At 37.4% G+C, this 24548-nt stretch overlaps 1 protein-coding gene across 1 annotated transcript in view; it reads right to left on the bottom strand.

The window, feature by feature from the left end:
- Nucleotides 1-288: 288 nt before the first annotated feature.
- LOC126826788 (uncharacterized) overlaps nucleotides 289-24548 on the bottom strand; it is a 61037-nt gene continuing 36777 nt past the window's right edge. Inside the window, exons 4-19 of the mRNA XM_050555864.1 lie at nucleotides 23634-24064; nucleotides 22040-22586; nucleotides 20842-21008; nucleotides 18982-19222; nucleotides 17601-17853; nucleotides 16023-16157; nucleotides 14383-14429; nucleotides 11557-12046; nucleotides 10664-10881; nucleotides 9826-10280; nucleotides 9223-9606; nucleotides 8048-8383; nucleotides 6836-7076; nucleotides 4842-5094; nucleotides 3685-3828; nucleotides 289-2920 (exon numbers count right to left, since the gene is read on the bottom strand). Of these exons, the coding sequence (XP_050411821.1) occupies nucleotides 2788-2920; nucleotides 3685-3828; nucleotides 4842-5094; nucleotides 6836-7076; nucleotides 8048-8383; nucleotides 9223-9606; nucleotides 9826-10280; nucleotides 10664-10881; nucleotides 11557-12046; nucleotides 14383-14429; nucleotides 16023-16157; nucleotides 17601-17853; nucleotides 18982-19222; nucleotides 20842-21008; nucleotides 22040-22586; nucleotides 23634-24064 (4475 nt within the window). The 3' untranslated portion in view covers nucleotides 289-2787. The remainder of the gene's footprint in view (nucleotides 2921-3684; nucleotides 3829-4841; nucleotides 5095-6835; nucleotides 7077-8047; nucleotides 8384-9222; nucleotides 9607-9825; nucleotides 10281-10663; nucleotides 10882-11556; nucleotides 12047-14382; nucleotides 14430-16022; nucleotides 16158-17600; nucleotides 17854-18981; nucleotides 19223-20841; nucleotides 21009-22039; nucleotides 22587-23633; nucleotides 24065-24548) is intronic.

Raw genomic sequence — 24548 nt, 5'->3', positions numbered from 1 at the left:
CACACAGAGAAATCCCAAGCAAGGTACTGCTACATGCAAACCGTGTACACGTGACCTCGACGTGACCTCGATTTCGGCCCACCCCATCCTCCGTCCTGTATCACTGACAAGGGGAAGCCACGCAGAGAAATCCCAAGCAATTTCTCGGCCAACACCAGAATCAAACTTAAGGGCATCACGGGGCAATGCTATCAGTTGAATCATCAGAAACGTTCCGTCAAATATTCTAGAATGAGTAAGCATACACTGTCTTGTGGCGTACACCCATAGAAATAAAATCGACTACCATTATCTACATTAAATGTTTTATTATCAAATCAACATTTTATTCACCAGATCAACATAATGTAAAGTCTTCAAAAATAAACTATACAAAATATAATATTATTATAATATAAGACCTATTCTATTTACAGTCACTTTAAATTAATAATTACAAGACAGAAATATTCATAGACATACACGCTAACATTACTATTTAAACATACATTATGCAAGAGCTAAATCTGCCAATTGCAGGTCTTTCTTTATGCCTGAAATGTTATCTAAATTATTAATTAACTTATCCAGACCATAATCAACTCTCGATGGCATCGCTAGCCTGCGATATTTACTGGATTAGGATACGATTTGCTGCTCAACTTTCATTCATGATTAAATCATGAAATGGATAATCGAGAACATATTTTTTATCGTACCGACTTTATTAATATGATCGAGGCTAGGCCAAAAATTCAATCACAATGGATCAATGTGACTGAAATTTTCAGTAAATTCCCTTTACATTATCTAGTTTTTAACTATTATAGTGATAACTGCCAGCTCTTTATCTAATCTCACATAATGTATCTTTAATAATGCAGTTAACACGAATTATAACCCAAAATATCGGTTACATAATCTCTTGGCATCGATGTAAGCGGATGCAAACTCAAAATATTTAATTATGTCTCTTATCTGTCTTGTTGACTCTTTAAAGATAATATATGTCCCTTCTATTTGATCCACCAAACGTATTTTTATCTACAAGTAATATATTTCTAATGACCAGTAAAATTAAATTTATGGATACAAATTATAAAAAAAAGACCAAAATAAATTATTAACTTTTATAATTACAAATTGTCAACCACTATTAAGCCATTTAAGTATCAGCGCGTGCGATATCGCCCTAGGTGGAAGCGGACGCAAAACCCCTACTAGAAGAAGAGGAGGCGCGTGCTATTGTCCCACGTTCAATACGTCAATCAAACAACAAAGAATTTGTGTTTAGCTCAAACAATACTTTGATAAAGCGCCTGATGTGCTTTGACGTTAATGTGGATTCTTTTACTGTTTAATTCCGTCAAATAGGTGTGTCTTCAAACGTAACTGGAAGATGTCTACAGCTTTTGATTCTTTGATGTCTAAGGGTAGATAATTCCAGATAGAAGGTGCTGCGCGAAGTGAAACGATTGTTTCGTCCGTTGCATAGTAACGGTGTCATGCACTTAAAGAGTGTCATTCATAATAATACATTTATATTATTTATTAGAGAGCGAGAGAGAGAGAGAGAGAGAGAGAGAGAGAGAGAAAAATGGGGTTTAACGTCCACTCGACACAAACTAGGTCATTTCGGGACTAACATAATATGGTTTAATTTTATTTCCATAATTCGCTTGCGCGTAGGGGTCTTTAGCAGTGGGAGGAAACCGGAGGACCCGGAGAAAAACCACGAGGTTGGACAAGCGACCCTACTCCTTGTCATGTACAACCGGGGATTCGAAACCACGCCAGTTGACTCAATGACAGGCCGCATGATACAGCACGCACGTGCTAACCATTCGGCCACCCCCCCCCCCCTGAATTGTTTGAAGATATTTTCAATAAATAATTATTTTGGATCAGGTTTGTTGAAGAAATATAACTTTGAAAAATTATACTTCTATATTATTTACATACGTTTAACTATACATAAGCATACGTGTTATTATTTTGAATAAAAAAAATATCTTGAAGCAGATTCAAATTATTTCACAATCAGTGCCGCTTTGACAGTTTTCCATTTCTTCTAAATAATGCTGCCATACACGTAATTCAGATATTTGCAAATTTCAATTTATGTACAATAAATTTACATATGTATTTAAAGGAATTGTAAAAAAAAAATATTTACTTAGGCCACATAAATTTAATTTTCTGTTCTTCGATGTTTTGATAAATAAACATCCACTTTAATCACGAGAAAAATGTTTTATTTAAAATTTCAAAACATAAACATTTGGAACAAATAGCTTTTGAACAACAAGATGTTTGGCTTAAAATTTCAAAACTTTGGAACGAATAGCTTTTGAACAGCAAGATGTTTTGTTTAAAATTGCAAAGCATAAACATTTGGAACGAATAGCTCTTGAATAGCAAGATGTTTTGTTTAAAATTTCAAAATATAAACATTTGGAACGAATAGCTTTTGAACAACAAGATGTTTGGCTTAAAATTTCAAAACTTTGGAACGAATAGCTTTTGAACAGCAAGATGTTTTGTTTAAAATTGCAAAGCATAAACATTTGGAACGAATAGCTCTTGAATAGCAAGATGTTTTGTTTAAAATTTCAAAATATAAACATTTGGAACGAATAGCTTTTGAACAGCAAGATGTTTTGTTTGAAATTTCAAAACTTACACATTTGGAACGAACAGCTTTTGAATAGCACAGCCCACTTCTTTTGGATTTCAAATAAGAAGGGATTTGTTTTACAGATGTTTCCAAAGAACAGGAAATTATATGGACGTGGCCTAAATGACTATTCAATGAAACACGATACACAACATGAGAATAATAATTGCACTGAGGGGTATATTTGAATAGAATCTTGGTGCTGATGATACTTGAGGTACCTTCAATGACGTTTCACGGGATTTCCTTTGTTTATCAGCAGACCTGAAATTGGTGACAAATGAAATGAAAAGGGGTTTAACGTCATACTGGTCTGCTCCGACTAGGTTAACGGAGATGGGCAGTGAAAATGAAATAAGAAATTGGACATCTACACATAATTAAAAAATATAGCCAAAGTCATCCCAGTTATACTTTAAAAAAAAATCCTCAGCTTAGTCAGAAGGGTTTGGTGGGAACCGGGAGAAATAAGGTCATGCAAACAGATTGATATTGATTTTTCTTCCTCGTCCTGTTTATGGCACGGTTTGGGGACTTTTGTGTGGAACTCTCGACCACAAGAGTTCCATGAGATGTAAGAAGAAATTCGACTTTATGGAAGCGGGTTTAACTGCCACTCGGTCCTACATTCCACGCGGTAATTTCATAGATAGATATAGCAGATGTAACACTTACAAGATGATAGAATAAACAATTAATATTCTAAAAAAACAACCCAAAACCCAAAGATAATATATTTCTCATAAACTTATGAAAACGCACCCAAACTTCAACCGACAGTCGGCTGGGACGGGGGTTAAAGTCCTATCAACAAAACAGTAACGTTCGCAGAATATTTGTTTCCGATCGCCTCACCCTACATTTGTATTCGATCAAAGTTGTTGATCAACGCGGACTGGTCACATGGCGTGGTTCGCCAAATCTGAGCCGAGCGTAAACAGTTTTCGATCTAATCCTGCTCATCGGATTACAGAAACTGCCGAGGACGCATGACTACAAAAGAATATGTGTCCACAGGTCAGACTTACCACGTCACTAACTGAATGTTATCACCTCCATTCACGCTTATTCCATCTGAACTCACAGGATTCCACGTCTTTCCGTCATCTTTACTAAACGATACTGTTAATCCGGGTATTTCCGAGTTTACGTATAGTTTATTGTCTCGTATTCTGAAATGATTCAAAATATACAAATTATTAGTAGGTGGTTTGACCCCTACAAGTCACACACAACCTCCCCATCACGCTGCAAACTATAAAACCTGAACTCTAAAAGGAATATCACTGTCTATATGATATCACGTGTCTAAGTGGACGTAAAACTCCAGGAACGAACGAACGAGGAATATCAGTTCTAAAAAGGTTCAATTCCGTTCAAAAGCTACACAGATATGATGAATTGAAAATTTGTCGACATTTGGCATCCTCTACAGACGAGATAAACGGGATATGACAAAAAGCCAGCGCCACCCGTAACACTCTTTTGATGAGCTCTTATCAATTCGATAGAATCCATACCTGTAGATCAACTACCGTAGATATTTTGATTTTGTTTTACTAATGAAACGTCAAATAATTAATTCGAGTACATTTCAGCATGAATTAAGCCGTGGAAAATTTGATATCGTCCAAAAAATTGTAACCAACGAACAGAAACTTGAACTCTCGTCTGCGTGTTGAGGTTGTGACTAAATTCCATATTTGATTCGTTTCAGATTTAAAGTACAGGGCCCTGTTTCTCGAAATCTTAACTAAAGATAAATCCAAATTTTAGTAGATACTTCAATTTTGATTGGCTAAGCTCTAAAATCAATCTAATATTATCCAATCAAATTACTAAAATTTGGATTTTATCTTAGCTAAATCAAATTACTAAAACTATCCAATCAAATTACTAAAACTATCCAATCAAATTATCCAATCAAATTACCCAATCAAATTATCCAATCAAATTATCCAATCAAATTACTAAAATTATCCAATCAAATTACTAAAATTATCCAATCAAATTACTAAAATTATCCAATCAAATTACTAGTTAAAATTTCGTGAAAGAGGCCCCAAGGGGGTTATTAATTGGAAATGTTGTGTAATCTCGACCATCTAGTAATACCATGTTAACAGCTCCACCTTTAAAAAGCGGGGGAGGAGTAAGATAAAATATAAAATCATATATTACTTACTTTGCTCCAGGGGGAGGAACTCTGTATTTTATTCCCATTCCATCTAATATTTTCATTTCACCATATCCAAGTGTATTAGAGAACCTCGTCCATTCCGCATCTCTCGCTTTATTCCTAGCCTCTTTATCATCCATATTCTCCCAATCTCCCTTAAACCAACTTCTTTCTGCTAGAGCAAGCATCCTGGGAAATATCATGTAGTCCATCTGTTCTGGAGTTCTGATGGTTTCACTCCACAGGTTGCCTTGAATACCTGTGTTATTCATTAAAGTAGCCATGTTTAAACAATCTACGTCATGTCTTTACATTGAATTAAAATCATGCTACATTAAAGACGCATTATTCAAGAGCTAAATGTTATATACCCGCAATGCCATCGCATGCTCTAGATTTTCAACGGATTTAAACACGATTGACCGTTAATGATTTAATTAAAAAATGGATAATCGAGACTTTGTTTACTATCGTAACAACGGAAGCAATGCCAATCGAGACTCCACTATTCTCCCTAAAGTCGCTCAGAATGAAGAAATTTGACTGAAATTTTACATAATGCATCTTTAAGGTCACCATCCAACTGATTGAATCTCATTAACTTCTACATGTTTTAAATACAGCGGTTGAAAACCCCGGTATTACTTATCACCGCCACGGGTGCTATTTGTTGTTAATAGTGTCCAAAGTATTGCAGTGATCAAGAAGACTCGCATATGGTTCAATATTATTACAATAAATCGCTTTAGCGTAGGGGTCTTTAGCAGTGGGGGGAAACCGGAGGACCCGGAGAAAACCCACAAGGTTGGACAGGCGACCCTACTTCTTGTCACGTACAACCGGGGAATTGAAACCATGCCAGTTGACTCAATGACAGACATGATTCAACGTGCTCGCTCTAACCATTCCGCAACCCCCCCACCCCCACCCCGCCCCCGTGAACAACAAGGAAGGGTATGTTATATATATATATGCATATTCTACACATCATAAAAAATGACATTATGTAGCAGACTGTGTCCAAAAAATATAAATGGAAATCAGCATCTTTAACTGATTTAAGTCATCAAATACTGTAAAATTAAAATAATGCACAATAACGGAATTTCACAATGCTAATAGTAAGTGCAGGCGGACTGCACCACACATAATTTACACAAAAACAAATATACGGACAAGACATATTGCGCAGAAAGCACTAACAAACGCACAATTCAAATAAAGTGAATGGATCCGGGGGCCAGCCGTAAGCGTTTCGCTGCATTGTACAGTCCCGGGCCTGTAGTGACACAGACTTAACTCAAATTTGAAAACAATCAGGAATAAAACCCAGAGAAACCATTGTGTAATGCCAGCATGAGTCATGATCTGCTATATGTCACAAGAAATATGAATGTAAGCATATTGTAGTAAAATTTAACTAAACAAGTAACCACATAGGTGAAATGTAAAAGAAAACAAAAAAAAACAAAAAAAAACCCCCAAAAAACTCCAAAACAGGTAGTCTAAAGCTAAATGCTCTAAGTCAATCACTACGAATAAGAAAATTCTAAGTAATATTGTATAAATAAATTTCTGAATTTTATAATTCGCCAGCTCTTCTAATCAAACGCAATCTGGTTAAAACACAGATCCTATTTCGTTTCGTTTTTATAGTTTAAAATTTCGTTTTACTTGTCTTTATTACACTTGGATCTGGAAGACTTGTTATTTAACTCGTGTTCTGCTTGAAATGAGGGGTCAGCCAATCGAATGGTCTGTCGAATCGAGTGTTTGACCTTTTTTGCCCGGAACTGTGGGTAATCCACTAGTAACATCAATGCTGATTGGTTAATCAAATGTCTGATGTCATAAGTCAAAAGTCGGTCTGTTGACCCCTGACGTGACCTATCACTATAACTTGTCAGATCTTCATGTAGTGTAGGCCATCGAAAGTATAAAAAAACGAAACGAAATATAGATCTGTATTTTAATCAGATTGAATCAAACGTAAATCTTACCAACTAGATTTTCTGATTTTTCTAAGCTAGGACAATTAACAAAATCTTCTCCACAGAAGTCTTCTTTGGAGATGGGATCTCCCGAGGTCCTCATCTCCGCGTTATCATAAAGTCTTTCAGGCATGAATGAAAATACATCTTTGGTGGTTGTGTAACGAGTTGCCCAGTAAAACCCACGTTCCTCTGGGTCGGATTCATATGGATGATCAAAATAATAATTCGTGGCAGAAGCAATTACAACCTTTAAAAACAAAAACACGACAGAAATCATTAGCTATGTGCACGTTCTGATTAATAAAGTTATATCAGATAAAAGAATACGCCCACCAGCAGCTGTGTGTTTAGATGGTTGCGCGAGTGTCACCGTACGCTAAAACTTTGAAGGAGCTGTTGATCAGAGGTTTGCAAGCAAGGAACTGCAAAAAGTAATTAAAACCAAGGTTTTATTTTCATTATATGAAAACTATGTACACTTGGACACGCAATCGACCAGTAGGGAGAGAGAGAGAGAGAGAGAGAGAGAGAGAGAGAGATGTGGTTTAACGCCCACTGGACACAAATTAGGTCGTTTCGAGACTAACACATGGTTCAATTTCATTTCCATAATTCGCTTGCGCGTAGGGGTCTTTAGCAGTGGGGGGAAACCAGAGGGCCAGGAGAAAACCCACGAGGTTGGACAGGCGACCCTACTCCTTGTCACGTACAACCGCGGATTCGAAACCACGCCGGTTGACTCAATGACAGACTTTATGATACAGCGCGCACGTGCTAACCATTCAGTCATCCATCTCCCCTCTGCCAGTAGGCCTGCGTTGTAATGATAAGGTGAACGAATCTTACAGTCTGGTGTACGAGTAGTGGTCTGCTGTGTATTATAACTTCTTATATTCCTTAAGTCTGTACGTAATAATTCCTATGCGGAAATCATAGACAAAAACGCCCACAAAAATAATGGTAAAATCGAGTAGATATTAAAAGGCCATTATGTAATATTTAGATAAGATTTAGATAATATAAAAGAATAGGTTAGATAGCAAGGTGTGCTCAGTGCTTGTAGATTACAATGAATTATCCTTTCATAGTTTATAAAACCATAACGATAAAGATGGCAGTGTGCACTTTTAAGAATATTTAGACCAATATGCATGTACAGTCTCGTTCGCTCCAGTCCAAATTATCCTCGCTGCGACTGCGACGAATATATATCCTTACCTTGTAACCCAGATTAGCCATCACATAGGCCCTCGAAGCCGCTCCCCATTCCCACACATTAGACCAGGCATACCCGTACACTTCTTTATTACTAAGAACACTTCTGTTAAAGGGGATATTATTCTTTTCTATCAAACCATCCTCCCAGCCACCAAGATTCAAATTCAGACTGTGCGTCAAACCGGAAACCCTTTTAGTAAATGTTTCCTTAAGACTCGTGACTGATTGGTCCAGATTGTTGCAAGCGGTTGAATTTAACCAAGCCCCAGAAGCTACTTCATCTCCTCCAAAATGGAAGACTTTCAGTGGGTTGATATTGTCATGCATGGCTTTAACCTGAAATATATAGAATGAAACTTTAAACAAACATACATTATGCAAGAGCTAAATCTGCCTATTGCAGGTCTTTCTTTCGGCTTGAGATATTATCTAAATTATTAATTAGACATTAGTTAACTTATCCAGACCATAATCAACTCTCGATGCAGCCACTGGATTTTACTACATTTTGTAGTGGATGATTTAACGTCAAACTGGACAATCGATACTTTAATTTTTTTATCGTACCGACTTGATAATCGAGACTAGACCTAAATTTCAATCGCTATATCTTGGGTCAGAGTCGAGCAATTTGACAGAAATTTTCGGCATATTACGTTATCTATTTTTTAACTATTGTAGCTAATCTCCAATAATGCCCTTTGAAGTGTAAGTAAATAAATGGCCCATCCTTTACTGCTGTCTAGGTAACATTACCTGAGTATTCTACACTTCTACCCAATGGGCTATGAGATCTAGCTCAAACAGTTTCATTAACAATAGAATTGATAAAATTTAAAATATAATATTTAATAGTCCATACAAAGAAGAATCATTATATTAACTTTCAATTTATATTATAGTCCTGATTTGTGCTGTAAAGTTATGTTATAGACCAGATGTGTGTTAAAATCTTAACGTGTCCTCTAAACAGTTTAAATCCTGATTTGTGCAGTAAATCTACGTTAAATGTATGTTAAAATCATCTTGACTTGCTCTTTAATTTCATTGTACTGTGAATCTATGTTAAAATCTTGATTTGTACTATGAATTTATGTTAAAATTTTGATTTGTACTTTAAAATTATGTTAAAATATTCATTTGTGCTGTGAATTTATGTTAAAATGCGTGATTACCTGTTGAGCTACATATCGTACAAAGTTATACGTTGTTTCTATACAAGGGTTGATGGCGTTATCATTGAAGTTCTGTACTGACATATAGTGTGATTTATCTGTAGGATCGTGCAGCAAAAAATAATTTGCATTCTCATTAGTTTCACCAATGTCAGTTAAACGCTGTGACCGGGCCTCCATAGATTTTATAGCAGCGTGGGCGTGACCGGGCATGTCAAATTCAGGAATGACTTCAATATGACGTTTGGCTGCATATTCTAATATTTCTTTATAATCGTCTATAGTATAGAAACCGGAACCGGAAGTAGTTGTGTCTGGACCGGACCCTAACTGCGGAATGATGCAGGACTTTTCTGTCATATCACTACACCTGTTTGACCCAATCTAGATTTATCAAGAAACAAAAAGAGAAAAAAGCAATAATGGTTAAATTCCAAAAATATTGTAAAATTATGCAATATTCCATGGCAATTTACGGTAAAGTGGCATCCTGCTTGTAGCACCACAGTCGACACTAATTATAATGCCCTTAATGCTTTTTACCATTGCTATAAAAATTTAAGAAAAATAGTGAATCAAATAATGGTCTAAGATTTGACATACCTGTGTTAACTCTTCTAATCCAGGAATTTCTAATCGCCATCCTTCATCATCCGAAAGATGGAAATGGAATCTATTCATTTTATACATTGCCATGGCATCCAAGAGTCTCAGGACGGAAGTGTTAGGATGAAAATTCCTTCCGACGTCTAGGTGCATTCCACGATATTGGAATCGAGGGGCGTCTTTAATCATAGCTTTAGGTATTTGACCGTTTTTGGATTTCTTGACGAAGCTGAGTAAGCTCTGGACACCATAAAATATTCCTTTAGCATTCAGAGCTTTTATTTCTATGGTTTGACTACCAGGTTCTACATTGAGTGAGTAGGCTTCCGGTGATGTAGAAGTAGCATTGTTATCACCAACTTCCGGGTTACCAATGACGAGATGAATGAATTTCGTGGACGGTTTGTTGGAGGCTATTGCTGGTACCGGTAACCCATGATCTGCTATACCAGCTGAAATATAACCAAAAAACAAACGCTTTAAAAGCACAGAACTAGATTAACCGAAAGGCAAATCACCAAATGTATTACAAAAAACCCCAGACAAGATAGGCATGGAAGGTAACGTCTCGTCTACTTCGGCCATTTTGAAAAATCCCATGGTTCTTCTTGGCCACTACGGGATTTGAACCCAGGACGTTATAATTGATAGTACCACGTGCCTTTATAAGAAAAAATTCTCATAATTGCATAGTTAGTTCTATCGGGTGAGTGTATACAGCGGAAGTCATGTAAGATAATAAAACTGTCCTCGTTCAACAAAGAATAATTTTGAATAGTTGATGTCAGTGAACTAACGGGTACCCCGGGGTAAATATGAAATGCTTGTCACCAACCTTGTAAGAAATTTGCTTCGTTCAACAAAGAAACAGCCACGATAGTCCAGTCCTTTTCTCCCAGTGAAAGAGTTTTCTCGTTCTCTATGACGTAAGATAATGGCGTTGGTACAATAGGAACTGGTGCAAGACCAAGATCTTTGATGTCATCATTCACAGTGAATCGGTGATTTAATGTGAAAGGATCGAACCTGTCTTTAAAGTTTTCAGTGTTATATCTGCAAGAATAAGCGACAGAGCATGATCAGGGCTAAAATTCAAACAGATCTAATAGTGTGTGCACAAGAAGAACCACATCACACATACACAAACAGACAAAGAGGAACACCCACATGACACGTTACACACAGACACTGTAAGCACTAAATAGTCACAATAAATGAATGAATGAATGGGGGATCACGTGGCTAAGTGGGTAAGACGCTGGTTCGCTAGCCTGGAGGTCGGGTGTTCGATCCCTGCATTGGCCGAGAAAGTTAATCCAGATTTTCCGGCGTGGTCCCCCCTTGTCAGTGATGCAGGACGGAGGGCCTGACAAGGACAGCTGTCTAGTTGTTCGGATGGGACGAAAAACCAAGGTCCCGTGTACACATTGGCATGCACGTAAAAGATCCCTTGACAGTTGGAATTCGATATAAGAGTAGACCGTAGTGCCGCTGTCCGGGCAAAATTTCCCTCATAGCACACTGTATGGCGTATGCCCGTCTTCATTAGCCCAGTTTGGAGCAGAACAGTAGGACGTTAAACCCCATTTCATTTCATTTCAATGAATGAATGAATGAATTTTAACGCCCTGCTTTTCTGCATCTACTGAGATAATAAGATTGACATAAGCCAAGGCCAAAACCTAAGGGAAATTATAATATTTGTCCGACGACATTATGCTTTCTCACCTTTTCCATTGGTTCATCCTGACGTAGTCATGCACGAACGACAGACTTTCACCAGCCGTACTCTTGATAGTTTTACTCGTCATTCCTTCAGCAGTCACATAAATATTCGGCATGACATCACTCTTAGCAACGGACCAATATTCCACTCGGATTTGGAAATTCCGGGATTCTCCTGGCCTCATTACACCAAAGCTTCGCGATGGAGTCAGTTTAAACAACCCACCATTGACATGTTGTAAAATGACGTTATATCCAGGAAGTTCGTATGGTAGACCCCCTTTAAGATAACGTGGTTCTACCATGTAAATACTGTAGAAATATATCTCCCAATTACCAAGTACTATATCTTTATCGCCGACATTTTTCAAGATATATTCTGCTAAATAGGTATCTAAGCCGCTGTCGAAATTATTAAGAACTTCGTATTCTATAGAAAGATAGTCTGCTATATAATCTATGACTGATTGGTCAACTATTGGTAACGGTTCAACTAAAACAAGAAAAAAAAAGAAACCATAAGGATACAATATAAAAGTAGTCTACAACAAAAATATCGATTATTTATCGATCATATATCTCGACTATCGATTAATCATTTCGACTATCGATTATTTATCGATTATTATTAATTAGTTATTTGAGCGTGGCGAAAAAAATATATTCGTCAATACTGCATAGATATATATAATGTATATGATGGATGATGGGGTGTAACCCCGTATTTGATTTTAGCATCATAGCTTACAACTTTACTATATTACATTATAAATCAAATGATATAAAGACAACCGAAAGTACATTTAAACAAACTGGAGTGTCTTAAATAATATGTAAAGAAACAAAAACCCAGAAGACAAACCCGCGGACAAGACACATACAACATAAGGACATTATAGGTAATACATAATAAAATTACTATTAAATCAATTGCATAGATTCGGGGGCGTATCGTTAAGCATAGGGTCATTGGGCTGTATAATCCCGGTCTTTAGGAAAGGGAAAAAGCAAAATATGTAATTCTAATGAAATAATGAAAGTCATCATCGAATATATATTTGCAACAAATCTGCTTCCGAGTTCACTTAGGTCAAGAATTTACTCAAAATTGTTCGCCTTATTTTAACTAAAATATGGTATTGGACTGACATTCCTTTCATAATATCATAGTTTGCACGGGATTCAAATCATTTAAATAACGAGCATCGACTTTAACAAATTATTGAAAAAAAAAGAAAATGAAAGTCAACTTAAGACTACAGGAATAACCCCAAAAAAACAAAAGGTGAAGTGGAGGTTGTTTGTGTAAGACATATAAAATAATAATAATAATAATAATAACTATTGAAGCATAAATAAAAAATATAATAATGAGACATTTCAAATAAAATTCACACGTTTGGTTTATTAGGGGCAAATTTCGTGGAAAAATCATTTTGAAATTTAACCAATGTGTCTTGTCATTAACATGTTTCCATACCTTATAATGTGCTTTCGTCATAAGTAAATATTGTCTTAAAGGAAAACGTGAAACGTCATAGGTGTTGTAATTTTTCAGGCTAATTAACAATCTGGGGCCTTATTCACGAAATTTTAACTAAGATAAAAATCTAAATTTTAGTTATTTGATTGGATAATATTAGATTGATTTTAGTGCTTAGCCAATCAAAACTGAAGTATCTACTAAAATTTGGATTTTATCTTTAGTTAAGATTTCGTGAATCAGGGCCCTGTTTCACAGAGATCTTTTAATGTCTTTGTTACAGATGACTCTTTCGACACGTGACGTCACACACGCGGCGTCAATTATTGGCTCAATAGCGCGTGCATTGTTTACATAAGACGTTACTGATTCGGGCTAAATGGTGAATTTTACTTATTTTAATACCCATTTACACTAAATAGGAAATTATTTTTACCTACAAACAATTCAAACGTCTTTATTTATTTTTCTAATAAATGAAAAAAATGTTTTATAATTTAATTTGACGGAAGAAAAAAGTTAATATTTGGGACTCATTAAGTCGCATCGATGTCATCCTTATCAGTGATTGTAGCGGCCTAGCGAAAATTCACTGCTAATCAGTGTGGCTAATTAAAGGTTGAAAGAAATTGTACTCTATGCTGTATATGTTGAGGTCAGATAGTGTAAACCCAATAAATGTTCCAGAAATTGACCCATACAGGCGCGGATCCAGAGGGGGGGGGGGGGTAGGTGGCGCCCCCCACCCCCCACATGCTCAGCTACATAAATATTTTGTAAACCAACACTTTTTATGAGAATAGTTTCTCTTCCGTGTGCTTTATCCTTTATCGTCAGATGTGGGACAGGATGGGCAATCAAAGCACGAGATAATGATATTATAGACATTATTTGATATCACAATTAATGCTTCGCATCCATGAAATTAAATCACAATGTCATTGTATTAATTCATAATAAAAATTGACGTCAAACAAGGTGTTGAATTGCTCTGTTTAAAAAGCTCAATGTGTATGTATATACGCCAAAATGACGATAGAGACTATGCGGGAGGAGGCGGGGGGAGATTCATTGTCTCAGGAACCTGGCAAACCCCCTCCTGCAAAAATTGCTGGATCCGCCCCTGCCATATCTTTGCAATATTATTAAACAAAACAAAAACGACCGAAGAGTTCGAGCCCAGAACTATTGTTCATCAAAATGAAAGTAGTGCGTGAAACTAAGACACAAAGTGGAGATAATCCAAAATGAATAAATACTCTTTGATTGTCAAGTCACTGATGGTGATAGATGTATCCATGTTTTTTTAGTTGATAAAATAATATGAGATTTAAGATCTAGCATACCAGGATAAAGGGTTGTGATTCGACTTTCTCTTTTACCATCTGGTGTTCTGTAACAACAAATGATAGCATCATAAGCATAGCGCAAAACAAAAAAAGACATAATAATATGAAAAATAAACCCCGACATAAAGAAATTAAAGAGATACGAAAGATCAAACATAAGACAAAGCAGGCACACCATAATACACGCGTGCGAAATAACAGACATGCACACAAACCAGATATACAAAAACAAACAGACATACGACAAAGCATGAAATTGAAATACCCCCCCCCCCCCCCCAAGAAAACAACAACCAAAAAAAAGTCGAAAAAACAGGGGGGTCGAATGGTTAGCACGTGCGTGCTATATCATAATGTCTGTCATTGAGTCAACTGGCGTGGTTTCGAATCCCCGGTTGAACGTGACAAGGAGTGGGGTCGCCTGTCCAACCTCGTGGGTTTTCTCCGGGTCCTCCGGTTTTCTCCCACTGCTAAAGACCCCTACGCGCAAGCGAATTATAGAAATAAAATTGAACCATGTGTTAGTCCCGAAATGACCTAGTTTGTGTCGAGTGGACGTTAAACCCCATTATCTCTCTCTCCAACTTTCAAGGATGCTTTTACGTGTACTTAGTTCGGATGGAACGAAAATCCGAGGTCGAAAACACATGCACAAGATGTCTTTTCGCACAAAAGCACAATATACGTCAGCGACAAAGTAGCGTTCGTCATGTATTTTGAACACCAGCAGACTCACCATTAGAACGTCTTGGGTGGGTGTTGTGGGGTGGGATGGGGTGGGGCGAAACGGGGCGTTTCTCTTTATGCATTTGTATTTACCTTGTCGTATAATTATCCGTATAGCCTGGTAAAGGATCCAATATTCGTGTACACTCATTTAAATCTAACACACTAACAGACATTAAGAACAACGTCACATAATCCATGTTCCAAAATATAGTCAGATTTTTTTTAAAAAGCACTTATTATATACTGGACTTTGGCTATAGAGCATAAAGTAACGGAGTTTTATATGTCAACTTTGCCTGTCACAAGGTAACCGTTTACGGCGCTGCCTCCATCTTCTATTAACCTCGTGTTTGCTGTTAGGATCAACTCTTAGATAGTTTTAATCTATGGGATTCACGCTGATATTTTAACATTTCTTGTGGAGATTTTCCAACGACTCAAAGCACAAATAAAGAGAACACGGCATGTATGATGTAACGTAAGGGCGACGTTCTATGTTGCTAATGCGTGGTCATTTAATTATGTCTTTCAAATTATGAGAAAGAGAGAGAGAGAGCGGGAGAGAGAGAGAGAGAGAGAGGGTCATTTCGGAACTAACATATGGTTCAGTCTATTTCAATAATTTTCTTGCACGTAAGGTCTTTAGCAGTAGTTGGAAATCGGGGGACGTCCACTCGACACAAACTAGGTTATTTCGGGACTGACATATGGTTCTACTCCTTGTCAAGTACAAGCGGGGAATCGAAACCACAGCACTTAATTCAATGGCAGATCTTCTAATCCAACGCGCTGGCGTTAACCATGCGGTCGCCCAACCCTTCTTATTAGAGATTCAACTTGACAATATTTTAGATTAGGTTTTTCGTGAATAGGGTAGGTTGCTGTATTTATGTAATAAGTATACTTACCTTGATTTGAGAAGAATGGGTTGGTTGATCATGGTTTCTTCAGTAGGTATAATCCATGTGAGTCCATTATCTTTACTGTATACAACAACTTGATCAGAATATTCCGTATTAACCATCAGTTTACCATTTTCTACCCTGTAAAAAATAAACATGTGAGACCATTATCTATATCATATACAAGAATTTGACTAGAGTATTCTGTATTAACGACCAGTTTACCATTTTCTAAACAAGAGTGGAATATAATAAAACAACAAATGTTCGAAGCTAAGACTTGGTCTAACCTTTGAAAAGATGGTCGTATAACGGCCACATTCACATTTTGGCCATATTCCACTACAAGATGCATAGTGTGTAGAACTGGTGTCAGAGCTTTTAATAACGGGCTTCTGCGTTAGAATATCCATCTAGCAAGTAGAAAAGCTTAATTGTGCTTACTATTCATGGAAACTCATGAGAAATAAACGTGTTGTCAGTAGTCGCTTAAACCCGTCAGTACTTGCACCGTACGTCAGTATTCCTATAAATGGCCAGTAATAATCACAAGGTGAGTATTTAAGTCAATTGATTAGTATTCCTTACCTGTGTCAGTATACAAAAAATAACGTGACTAATTAAACAAACGCGAGTTTATCAGAACATATCACTAGTTAGACGCGTGCGGGAGAAATTGGAAAAAGCGTGACCAATTAAGAAACCGTCAGTATTTAGGCTACCGCTTACTACCCGAGTGAAACCGCCAGTTATCTTTGATGTGCGTCAGTAAGTGGAACCGTCGCCAGTAAAGCGTGAAATCGTTAACTATATAAATTTCTGGTGAGTATTGGTTCTATAAGTGATTATAAGTATCATGAATAAATTAATTATTATTTATTAATATTCTCGAACTGGAGCAAATTTTTTAAACAATAATGGATGGCAGTGAACAAAGGGACTATTGTCGACGATTCCGATATAGTGTAAAATCAGAAAAAACTCTGTACATTATATTGTATTGGAAAGGGACAATGCAACATTGTACCATGTGATCAAACTGGGAGTAGTCCACTTCTGTGCCTTATTAACCATTCTATGACTGCATAATGTCAATATCAGGGACAGTTAACTCGGTCTGGTGCAAATTAAATAAACTAGTAAATCTTCTCCCCATTGACTTCATTGCTAAATCTATTCCATTCATGTTCCTATAACGTTTTTTAAACATTCCGATGAGCTTAATATTTATAACCACAAAGAGCCAAACACGGTCATGTGATAAAAATATTGAATGAGAGATTGGCAATGTCGATATTCTTCTACGCTGAGTCAAATGAATCCCCTGGCGTCAATTTTGTATTTAATATTCGGATTCATTTACTCCCACCTCAAATCATGAATATTTACCAAATCTTGACAGTAGATGTAAGTTCAACCGCTCGTCTGTGATTTAACACCAAGAAACCAACAAAAATTAAATTCGTATATTATAAAAATCATGGGAAGCAATTACTAGTCATAGTTGGGATTATATTTTTTTTGATAAAGGTGCGAGGAAGGTTCACCCTAAGGTTAGCCTATTATCAATAATTTTAAAGCTACCTTGCGCCAGGTGGAGATACTCTAAACTTGATATCCATTGAATCAAGTCGAGGTAACTCTCGTTCTCCAACGGCCTTTGAAAAATCTGCCCAATCAGCATCAATCAAAGCTCCACGTGTGATCTTGTTACCTTCTGTTTCCCAGTCGGCTTTGTGCCACGCTCTCTCGGCTACCGCCAATAGTCTTGGAAATATCATATAATTTAATTGATCTGTTGTTCTAACGGTTTCACTCCAGAGATGACCCTGCATACCTGGATAATCGAGTCAAATGTACAATAAAATACACATGATGAGATGAATACATGAAATGAAATGAAGTGGGGTTTAACATCCTACTTATCTAAGGAAGACGGTCACACGTCATGCAGTGTTCTATCAGAGACGTTGTGTCCGGAGAGAAGCGCTTTGGCCTACTCTTATTCCGAATTCCAACTGTCGATGGTTTTTTAACGTGCATGGAACCTCGGTTTTTTGTTCCAACTATACCTCGTCCCTTGCCAGACCCTCCGTCTTAACCACTGACAAGGGGGAACCACGCCGGAAAATCCCGATGAACTTTCTCGACCAGCGCGACTTATTTGTACAATAATCGTAGCACACTGATTCCGCAGTGAATATTTGCTTGGCCGCGACAATCACTGATAAGGATGACATTGATGCGGCTTAATGAGCTAGAAATATTAACTTTTTTCCTGCGACAAATTAAATTCTAAAACATTTTTTGTATATATTGGAAAAATAAATAAAGGCGTTTGACGTATTTGTAGTTAAAAATTATTTCCGATTTAGTGTAAATGGGTATTAAAATGACTAAAATGCAGCATTCTCTCCGAAGCAGTTATGTCTTATGTAAACAATGCACGCGCCATTCAGCCAATGATTCACACCGCGTGCTGTGACAGCACGTGTTAAGGCAGTCATCTATGACAGAGATATTATACGAGACTCGTAATTCTCTGTGAAACAGATTGTAATCGTAGGCGGGTCTCCGATCAAAATACAATAATTGTTTGCATGAAACTGTTGTGTGCATTGTGACTGCTGAGAGAGAGAGAGAGAGAGAGAGAGAGAGAGAGGGGGGTTAACGCCCACTCGACACAAACCAGGTCATTTCGGGACTATCGCATGGTTCAATTTTATTTCAATAGTTCGCATGCGCGTAGGGGTCTTTAGTAGTGGGACGAAACCGGAGGACCCGGAGAAAACCCACGAAGTTAGACAGGCGACCCTACTACATGTCACATACAACCGGGGAATCGAAACCACACCAGGTGACTCAAAGATAGACCTTATGATACAACGTACTTGTGCTAATCATTCGACCATACACTCCCTTTGACCAGAACATTTAATAATAATTATAAGAGATTTGTTCTTACCAGCAACATTTTCAGGTTTAGTTAATGCAGGACAATGTTCATTTTCCGCACCACAAACGTCTTCTTTTGTGAGTGGTTTCCCAAATCGAGTAACGTCTATGTTCTCATAGAGATTTGCAGGCATAAAACCAAACGTTTTCTTGGCATCGGCAAATCTTGGTGCCCAATAATATCCCCTTTCTACTGGATCAGGTTCATATGGATGGTCAAAATAAAGGTGGGTCGCTTGTGCCATAATAACCTGAAAGAAAGTAGAAATTCGTAGCCAGAATTCTAAGTTATTAAGCTATACTTACAAACAGACAATATTTGGGGCTTATTTTAATACTATGGAAGTCTGACCACGTTTGAATTTTTGAAGATATAACTATCTGGGCATTTCTTTTTTAAATTGCTCAAAACCTGACCGGCTTTCATGATTAAGGCAGTTAACTCTTAATAACAATACGAGTTATGGTCCTTGGTCGTTGGTTACATTAATATTTTAACCTACGTCGCTGTAACGAATATTTCTTTATTACAGTCGAAAAATATCGTTTATTTTCTTGCTGTAAAGTAACGGATTACACTCTATGAGACAATTAAATTTATCCTCTGTAGGCAATATATGCCCACGCCTTCAAATTTCTTAATGCCAACTGTTTATAATACTACAGTGGCAATTAGAAGACATGTTTAGCTGCATATGGAAAGATCGATGTTTGACATGAATTGTTTAAAGATTAACCTAATAGAAACATGAATAGTGATTTCATTTCTTTATACCCACAGACATCAGTCTGTTTATAATGGCATGTATACTACATGGAGTTATTTGATGGTAATATGAAAGTTAAGTTGGTGCAGATTGGACTAGTAAATACAACATAGAAGATCCATTAACAACAAAATCAAAATGCCAAAAAATAAATAGATAAAGAAATACAATTATTTCAAATACGGTGTAAATTATTTACACGAATACAAAAAGAAAAAGTGTCTGGAAAATGAAGACTACGAATACCAGGTTTGTTTCGGTTATTTTCCAGACTCAAATTTTTTCTTCGTATTTAGAGCAAACAAACAGTCTATCTACTAAACTCACTAAGGCGGCAACTAACCACTGAGTTTTAAGGTTAAATAAAAGTAAATTTCACAGTCCTGCAGTGTCGGCAAATTGCCGCGATCGTCATTGAAAAAGGACGAAACTACTTCAGGCATGGACTTTATAATGTATTATAAGGTCCATGCTTGAGGTGACACTGAACCAAGAACCGTTACAATATATACGTCATTGGTTATCATTAACTAAATTCGCCGAGTTTTAGCCAAAGTTTTTATCAAGTTCATAACTACACGTAAAGAAGAATTTTTGTTTCCATGGCTTCATTGATAATAAATTAATGAATATTTAGAAGATAAACACTTCCTGTTTCGCATTTAGAGGTGTGTTATTGTGCAATAGACATGCGATGAGATCATTAGGACCCAAGACGCATTAGTGTCGCGGGTTCTAATGTAAAAAGGGGGGTTGGATGGCAGAATGGTTAGCAGTACGTGCGTGCTGTATCATACGGCCTGTCATTGAGTCAACTGGCGTGGTTTCGAATCCCCGGCTGAACGTGACAAGGAGTAGGGTGGCCTGTCCAACCTCGTGGGTTTTCTCCGGGTCCTCCGGTTTCCTCCCACTACTAAAGACCCCTACGCGCAAGCGAATTATTGAAATAAAATTAAACCATACGTTAGTTCCGAAATGACCTAGTTTGTGTCGAGTGGACGTTAAACTCCATCTCTCTCTCTCTCTCTCTCTCTCTCTAATGTAAAATCTCAGGAAATGTCTATTGCACAATAACAACTAAACCAATGTTATCATAATCTCACCTTATAGCCAGCATTAGCCAACCTATGGGCGTGTCCAGCCCCACCCCATTCCCATATATTATTCCAGGAATAGGCGTACATATCTTTATGTGGTCCAGTAAAATTAAATGGATCCTCGCCCTTCATGACACCATCTTCCCAGGCTCCTAAATGGAGATCTTTTTCGCCTGTAATTAAAAACATGTCTTTTTATTTTGAAAAAAAAGCTATAAACGGTGACGGGTATCGTGCAGTTTATACACACACTCTCTATGGCATCCCATGCAATTTGAGGTGTTCACATCACATTTTTTGGGACTTATTTACATTTTGAGTTTATTTACATATTTAGTTATAATCTTCTCCGGGTCCTCCGGTTTCCTCCCACTGCTAAAGACCCCTATGCGCAAGCGAATTATTGAAATAAAATTAAACCATAAGTTAGTCCCGAAATGATCTAGTTTGTGTCGAGTGGACGTTAAACCCCATTTCTCTCTCTCTCTCTTTAGTTATAATCAGGGGTAGGCATAACCTGTCTCGTGTACTAAATCCACCAGCAGTACTATAATAACATTAGCCTTCATGCCGGACGGTGTGCGTAGGTCAAAGGCGCAATCGCGTATTGAAACACATACCCCACCGCCTTAAAATATAACACACATAACCCATGCAGGGATGGAGTGAGAAGGACATGAAATGGGGTTTAACGTCCTAATGTTCTGCTCCAACTGGGATAATGGCTGATGAAGACGAGGATTAAGAAGGAGTCTGCGAGTAAGGTAGGCTCAGACGACAGAGCCCTTAAAGACGTTAATGTTCTTACTTACTTTGGAGACTTTTGGTCTCAGGACATACTCTAGAATGTACCAAATACAGTTATACTGAAAATGTACTCAACCCATGTAACCCCCCGATCAACCTTAGAGTGAGGGCCCTTCAAGGGGCCAGACTCGGGAGCCTTCGACCCCAAGTCAGTCCCTGAATCCATATCTTGGATTGGGTTGCTATAGTATGTCAACAAGACAGAATATTAATACAACTTTCAATTACACAGCATCACGCGATTGGAATCTGAGTTGGGCAAAAGCAAGTTCAATGACCGTCGGCTCATGCATATGCATACAAGTAAGGGCTTGGTGACGATAATATTAGATATATAATTCGTTAATTTTAATTTTGATATTTTAAAATGTAAAAAAAAGAAAAGATTCATCTTTACCAGTTAAATTAACCACACGGCGAAAGAATAATTCTTTGATGTCATCTGAAGACACGTCTTTACTCAAGCTAATTTCTCTACATTTAGTTGAATTAACCCAGGCACCATTACCGACTTCATCACCACCATAATGATACAATGTTAGGGGCTGGATATTCGCGTGTAATTTCTTCACCTCATCTAAGACATGTGACAGGAAGGCATACGTTGTATTGAGGCAAGGATTCACGGCATTGTCATCAAAGTTCTGCACAGACCAGTATTTAGAGGTGTCATTGAGGTCTGTTAGAATATATTCTTCTGCTTCTGCCATGTTCCCTTGCATTTTTAATTTGCTATATCTGTCTTCCATAGCTTTAATGGCTGCCCGAGCGTGACCCGGCATATCAAATTCTGGTATAACGTGTATATGTCGATCAGCAGCATATGTCAAAATCTCCTGATAGTCTGTTACAGTATAATGACCTGAACCGGAAGTAGAGTTTGTTGGACCGGAACCCAATTGTGGAAGAAGGCACGTTGGTTCAAAACATCGAGTAGCACCAATCTAAATGGAAATTTAAAAAGAAAACAATTTAGCTAACAGTTTCAGTTGCCTTTGCGCCATATTAATAATAATATAAGACGATGTTTCGATACTTTACATCCGGTATATTTCAGCCGGGTTAGCAATTGTCAGGAACGGCCCCATTTAGCACACAGAGAACTATCTACTTCGAGAACAGATCTCTGTCATGAATAGCCACCATATCTAATTTAATATACTATTTTGTAATGCGATTCTACTCCTTTCCACATCTGTCATACACACAAAGACTAAAAAAAATCTATTTTATTAAATGGAAACTAAATAAATACTTCTCAAAATTCGCGAAGTATAGAACGTGGTTTCGTCTAAAATTGTCGATTTAGGAAGTAAAATGTCAGTCAAGTAGTTTAGTGTCTGTTCTCAATCGGAGCTAGATGTAGACAGACAGTGAAAGCTTAGTATGGGATGCCCCTCGTGGAGCTGAAATAGAAACTCTTGCATGATCATTCGTTCAGATTGTACAAAACACGGTGATCCAGCCTTGTAAACTCGGGCGGGCACATTTGGGATTCATTTCTAGCTGTGACGACAGAAAAAATAACAACATTCAAATCTCAAAATTAAAATTATTATTATATTGTCAAGTTAAACTTGATTTCTTTTTTCTTTCATTTTCAAAGGAACGTCACGTGCATCCATTTTAACTGACTACGGGTGCAATGTGTGACGAAGGATTTTGCTGGAATTCCAGGTACCAAGGGCTATTTTATCTGCACTGCCGATCCATAAAGGGACCTCGTTTTGTATCATATCCGGGCTACGAAAGGTACCTTATCGTTTGGATGGGATGTTGGTGTGTACGGAAAAGAACCCATGTCGTTTGAATGGGACGAAAAACCGAGTTATGCCCATGCACTTGTCGGCTTGCACGTAGAACAACATTTGACGGGCAATATTTGTGCCAGAGCACATTGTACAGTTTGTGCAGAAAAGTGCGACGTTGAATCCCATTTTAATATCAATTTAATTTTCGAGGAATATTTACCGAGAGTTGTCTAAATTTACCTGTGTAAGTTCTGGTAATCCAGGTATTTCTAGTCTCCATCCTTCATCATCAGATAAATGAAAATGTAATTTATTTAACTTATACGTTGCCATGGCATCTAGAAGTTGCAGTACGGATGCTTTAGAATGGAAGTTTCTGGCAACGTCAAGGTGCATACCGCGATATTCAAATCGAGGCTGGTCCACCACGGTGGTTACGAATACGTCATTATTTGTGTCAAATAATGCGAGCAATGTTTGAATTCCGTAGAATACACCCGCCTCCGTTGTACCTGTTATCACAATTCGTTTACTGGTGGAATCTACATGGAAGCGATAGGCTTCTGTATTAGTTAAACGTTGTCGGGTTGTAGGATGAATGACGTCACCGATGTTTAGCTCAATGACTTTTTCAGTGGGCGCTGATGTAGCTATTGGTAAACCCATTTTCTCTGAAAGTATATGCAATTATATGTTAAAACACTAATTGACATCTTTACATCCACCAAATATACCAGGAAATATCGCGAACTAAATGTTCATCATCGTAGGTCAGTGCTTATGTGGAGACTTAACATCTCCACAAAATTCTTAAACCTAACCTAAAATTTCGCCAACAATCACGTGCCCTAACCTTATTGACGAAAATTGAGCTGGCCTTAACAAATAGATTTAGCAGTTTATCTCTATTAAGTTCACAACGCAATATTTGGTCATATATTTTCGCAGTTATGGATCGGGAAAGAAACACATATAGCAATGCTTACGTCGCCTTGACAACTACAAGTTATATTCGGTTTAACTCAATGCTATTTTTTGGGTCACATAGCCGAGAACACAATTTATTGGAAAATATAAAGTTGGGCTAAAGAAAAACTTGTTGATCGGAACAACAGTTTTTGACCGACTGTGACTGGTTGCATACAATTTTAACCT

Source organism: Patella vulgata, chromosome 7, assembly GCF_932274485.2.
Source record: "Patella vulgata chromosome 7, xgPatVulg1.2, whole genome shotgun sequence".
Classification (NCBI taxonomy): Eukaryota; Metazoa; Mollusca; class Gastropoda; family Patellidae; genus Patella; species Patella vulgata.
This window is presented reverse-complemented; position numbering and strand designations above follow the sequence as displayed.